Source organism: Schistocerca gregaria, chromosome X, assembly GCF_023897955.1.
Source record: "Schistocerca gregaria isolate iqSchGreg1 chromosome X, iqSchGreg1.2, whole genome shotgun sequence".
Lineage (NCBI taxonomy): Eukaryota > Metazoa > Arthropoda > Insecta > Orthoptera > Acrididae > Schistocerca > Schistocerca gregaria.
In genome coordinates, this window is record NC_064931.1 from 226,865,479 (window position 1) to 226,871,478 (window position 6,000).

At 43.8% G+C, this 6,000-nt stretch overlaps 1 protein-coding gene across 1 annotated transcript in view; it reads right to left on the reverse strand.

Moving 5' to 3' along the window:
• LOC126298049 (uncharacterized) overlaps nucleotides 1-5,636 on the reverse strand; it is a 41,431-nt gene extending 35,795 nt beyond the window's left edge. The window contains exon 1 of the mRNA XM_049989370.1: nucleotides 5,501-5,636. Within this exon, the coding sequence (XP_049845327.1) occupies nucleotides 5,501-5,607 (107 nt within the window). The 5' untranslated portion in view covers nucleotides 5,608-5,636. The remainder of the gene's footprint in view (nucleotides 1-5,500) is intronic.
• Between the last annotated feature and the right edge of the window lie 364 nt (nucleotides 5,637-6,000).

A 6,000-nucleotide genomic window follows, 5' to 3' on the forward strand; every position in this document is an offset into this window, starting at 1 on the left:
TTAAGTCTCACAATAACAAAAACAGTAGAATTTGCTGGAAACTTCCACAGTAACTAGTGCCTGTTCATTCAGCTGATTCTGAAATCGGTCATTAGATTGAAACATCGACCAAGAAGCATGTGTTGCTAAGTACATTATCCTCAAGCTACAACGCTCTCCACCACCGCAAACAAAAGAGAGCTGCACAAACATCAATAAGTAATAGTAAAGTATATGTTTTATTAAAAATGTTATGAATACCATTCCCATTATCCCAAAACTGCATATATTATCATGTAATATTTTTATATATTATTTGACAGAAAATAAAATGAACCACTGATGATGATGAAACTTCACCGAAACATGTAGAGGTGTTAAGGAACAACTTATGTTTCTTCGAAGCAGAACCCTATTTCCACGATAGTGGATTTGAAAGTAAACACAGACAGAAAATCAGTTTCAACCACAGGATGAACGTATTGAAAATTCATGTAAATGGTGGGTATGCCACCACATTTTCTGCCAGTTGATTACCAGGTTTCGTGTATCTCCATCTCATAAAGAGAATAATGTGCTTCTTGACAATTTTTGTTGTGGTCTTCAATTCTAAGACTGGTTTCATGTAGCACTCTAGTCTAATCTATCTTATACAAGCCTCTCCATCTTTGCTGAAGTGCCGCAACCTACAGGGTGTTGGAGAAAAATATGGTAAAACCAAAAAGAACACACTGCCATCTTTAATACGGCGTTAGAAACCCGTTGGCATTCAAAACACCTTCTAGTCGTCTCAGAATACATAAATACAGGTCCTGTATGGTTTTCAAGGGAATGTTATAATATTCTTCTCGAAAAACAGTGTCAAGTTCAGGCAACAAAGATAGTGATGGATAGCGATCATTCACACTTCTATCCAAAGTAGACCACAAAGGCTCAATAATATTGAGATCAGGTGACTGTGACGGTCAGGGTAGACACGAAAATTCATTAACGTGTTCACAAAACCAGTCCTGGACGATACGAGCTGTGTGAACAGGGCCCCTGTAACATCACCATTGGGTAACAAACATCGTACCATGGGACGGACCTGACCAGCAAAAATGGTCACACCGGTAAACCTTGGTAGTAGTGTGACTTTGCAGAGTAACCATGGGGCAGATGAAATATTATGATATGTCCACCCAAATCTTCACTTAATCCCACCATGATTGATTCTTGGTACGTAAACTCGGCGAGAAGTTCGAAATAGTGTAAAACAACAGTCACCCGTCCAAATAACATTCTTCCATTGCTCTATAGCCAGATTTTATTGCTTGGACACCACATTTTCCTGTTACGGGCATTTGTATCAGTAATGACTGGTTTTAGAATTCCAAGTCACCCTGCAATTTCCTGCTTATTGAGCTCACTTCGTGTTATTTTGCTTCTGACAAGATTCGCGAGTGCAACACTCAGTTCTGCAGCGACTTTCGCAGCTGTCATCGTCTTGTTTTTCGTAATAATCCTCTTCAATGACCGTCTGTCACGACTATTCTAAAAATAATTTCGTCCACGTTGTGACATAGCGGATGATGTTTTTCCTCTTTCCCTGTACGCCTTAAAAATCTTCGATATGATGCCTTTTGAAACATCAAATATTTCAGCTAGCTTAGCTACAGAAGCGCCCACCATACGAGCATCAACAATTTGGCCAAGTTGGAAGTCACTTAGCTCCAATAGAATGCACTCACAACTACACAGGCCACTATTCCAAACACGACTGACACTTGAAACGTATTGAGGGCATTGCACAGGTGTTGTTCGTGGTCAAATATAACAGCGCAATTTTCGAGCTAGGCTATCATCTGCGTTCACGTTGAAACATGTTTTCGTAATTTTGCCCACCTACTGTACATCCATTTGAACCTACACTATGTGATCAAGAGTATCCGGACACCCCCAAAAACATACGTATGTCACAATAGGTGCACTGTGCTGTCATCTACTGCCAGGTATTCCGTATCAGTGGCCTCAGTAGTCATTGGACATCGCGAGAGAGCCACACGGACTTCGTACGTGGTCAGGTGATTAGGTGTTACTTGTGTCATACGTGTGTACACGAGAGTTCCACACTCCTAAACATCCTTAGATGCACTGTTTACGATGTGACAGTGAAGTGGAAACGCGAAGGAACGCGTACAGCACAAAAGAGTACGGGCCGACCTCGTCTGTTGACTGACAGAAACCTCTGACAGTTGATGAGGCCGTAATATGTAACAGGCAGATATCTATCCAGACCATCACACAGGAATTCCAAACTACATCAAGATCCACTGCAAGTACTATGACAGTTAGACGTGAGTTGAGAAAACTTGGATTTCTTTCTCGAGCGGCTACTCATAAGCCACACATCGTGGCGGTAAATGCCAAACTTCGGCTCGCTTGGTGTAAGGAGCGTAAACGTTGGACGATTGAACAGTGGAAGAGCGTTGTGTGGAGTGACGAATCACGGTACACAATGTGGCGATCCGATGGCAGGGTGTGGGTATGACGAATGCCCGGTGAACGTCATCTGCCAGCGTATGTAGTGCCAACAGTAAAATTCGGATGCGGTTGTGTTATGGTGTGCCCGTGTTTTTTGTGGAGGGGCTTGCACCCCTTGTTGTTTTGCGTGGCACTATCGCAGCACAGGCCTACATTGATGTTTTAAGCACCTTCTTGCTTCTCACTGTTGAATAGCAATTCGGGGATGGAGATTGCATCTTTCAACACGATCGAGCACCTGTTCATAATGTACGGACTGTGACGGAGTGGTTACACGACAGTAACATCCCTGTAATGGACTGGCCTGCACAGAATCCTGACCTCAATCCTATAAAACACCTTTAAGATGTTTTAGAAAGCCGACTTCGGGCCAGGCCTCACCGGCTGTCATCGGTATATCTGCTCAGTGCAGCACTCCGTGAAGAATTGGTTGACATTCCCCAAGAAACCTTCCAGCACCTGACTGAACGTATGCCTGCGAGAGTGGAAGCTGTCATCAAGGCTAAGGGTGGGCCAACACCATACTGAATTCCAGCATTGCCGATGGAGAGCGCCACGAACTTTTAAGTCATTTTCAGCCAGATAGCCGGGTACTTTTAATCATATAGTGTACTAACAGTACTGAAGCCTTTGGCTTCCTGTACAATTTTTACCCCACACACTTCCACTTTTTACCGTATTAACAATTCCTTGATCGTCTGGATGTGTCCTGTCAACCAACCCAACTTTTGTCCGGTTGTGTCATAAATTTCTTTTCCCGCCAATTAGGTGCAGTAGCTCCTCATTAGTTCAAATGGCTCTGAGCACTATGGGACTTGACATCAGAGGTCATCAGTCCCCTACAACATAGAACTACTTAAACCTAACTAACTTAAGGACATCACACACATCCACGCCCGAGGCAGGATTCGAACCTGTGACCGTAGCGGTTGAGCGGTTCCAAACTGAAGCGCCTAGAACCGCTCGGCCACAACGGCCGACTACTAATTAGTTAGTTATTCCATCTGTCCATCTAATCTTCAGCTTCTTCTGTGTCAACACAATTGAAAAGCTTCTATTCTCTTCTTGTGTGAATTGTTTATGGTTCACGTTTGACATAAATTTTAGGTTCTAGAACGCACCTCTTTCACCATACAATCCTTACCCCAACCGCCACCCCCCCCCCCCCCATCCCAGCCCCTCACTTAGCCTTAAAAAATCACAAGTTACGATATTTGAAAATTTGCGATAAAACCTATAACTACCGTTTATCTCCGTTTCAGTGCTCCTTTGCTCCCTAGTTTTGTTCGATAAATAACGGCACAAGTCGTAGTCTTGGTAACTATGATGGTTTGCAGCTGTTGTCTGCCGCAACATCCAAACAATTCCATTGTAGCTAATCTGTGAACGTGTGTCCAGTATTAATTAGTAAAGGATTTAGTAACGAATGACAATGAAGATATTCATAGGCTATTGAGAATACGTACAATCCCGACTTCCTGAAGAATCAGAAGAACGAAACATGATGTGACATGGGACACGGAGTTAAATGTTTAGTAAAGTGTTTAAATGTCGTTTGTCTTCTGCTCATTGAGTTGACTTACAACTTATGTATTATCCCACACAGTTCTCTGATTCCATACCATACAAAATAAATTATTAATAACGAAGAGGTTGTAAAACTATTGTACCACACAGTTACTTTTATTCCACTTAGAATTCATATAACACGCCCACATTGGTTCTGATTCCACTCACTCTTCAAATGCAGTTACTTATTTATCACGAAACTGTATGAGTTTACCATTGTGACTCATTACTGCACGATCGTTTTTTCATTACGTAACAATTCCCTCGATACCAAATTTAAATCTGATTTCAAAGTTATCTCTTTGATACACTAGCGATCTGCTCTGCAATCATGTTCCGGGTCTACTAACAATATTCCGCAATACCACAAAACTAATTCACTTCTTTTTACATGCGATGCGCGTACCTCGAGCTGCCGGGACCTGGCCTACAGCTTTCAGGCTCTACTGCTTCCTCCCTACTTCGCACCGAAAGATTTCCAGGAACCAGTCTTTTCTTTCTAGAACGATGGGGCATCCCTGTCAGCGATGCTGCTGCATTGTAGCTAAGGTGTAGATTCGATCTTTCAGTTATAGGATCGATATTTGTACTCTTACAATTTCAACAAGTTTCTCTTTTTCAAAAACTTTTTTTTTTTTGCAATTGACAGTCTGTATTTTATATCCTCTCTACTTCGGGCACCATCAGTTATTTTACTGAACAAGTATAAAAACAGTAGGCAGTTAAATAAAAGAAACTGACCTCTTTAGGTCAGTACTTAAAGCGACACTTTAACAGGTAAATAGCAATCTGACATCAGAATCACACCGGCCGCGGTGGTCTCGCGGTTCTAGGCGCTCAGTCCGGAGCCGCGCGAGTGCTACGGTCGCAGGTTCGAATCCTGCCTCGGGCATGGATGTGTGTGATGTCCTTAGGTTAGTTAGGTTTAAGTAGTTCTAAGTTCTAGGGGACTGATAACCACAGATGTTAAGTCCAATAGTGCTCAGAGCCATTTAATCAGAATCACGACTGAAACTCAGTAGGGCGCTGACACGGAGACAAACACAGATTGTGGAAACGGAAATCTGGTCACCGAAATTCTATCTGCAGAATCCTTTTTGGAATGCAAAACTGTTGAAGCTTTGATGATCACTTGCTTACATATTGCCTGTTTGCTTTCATTTCGGAATCTTCGCCCAAAGTTTTTATAACGATTTTTCTGACGTTAGGCCACACTCCATTGTCTGGCACTGCAATGCCATCCAGTAGTGCTGACGAAACGTCAGCAAAATCATTAAGCAAATGTCTGCCGATGGTCCAGAGACGGAATCGAACAGACAATATGATTCTGGAGCGTTTCTACGAGGAACTAGCCGCGGACTTGCGAAGTCAGTTTACGGAGTTTGCCATGTAAAGGTAGCGACTTCGAGGAGCCTCGGCGTGTATATACCTGGTTGTGTAGGCGTTGACTGGAGGCCTGTGGGGGGGCACAGCAACGCTGTCGGTAGCGGCGAGCAGCGCAACGGCAACGGCGAGCAGAACAGGTGCGACGGCCATGGCTGGGTCGGTGTGGTGCCGCGCGCGCCAGCGGCTGCCGCTATATACCGCCACACACACACACTCACGGATGCATAGCCTAGAGCTTCCGCTCTGACGTCACGGCGTTCGCAGAAAAAACCACGCGCGCATCGTTACCTGCACTTACAACAGCCTTGAGCCTAGGGATTTCCCACGCCGCTCGCAGTTCTTCTGCGTTGCGCTTACCTGTCGCTTCACGACAATTTTTCACACGGAGCGAGAATGCGCAGTGGTTAAGGAACCACTTGGGATCCTACCCTCCTCATGTGAAATTTTCGATGCTCATAGCTCACCGGGCAAAATACCAGGGCGTGCTGAAAAGCGATGCTAGTGAATTTCTTATGGCTTTTTTTTTAAAATAAACTAACGCTT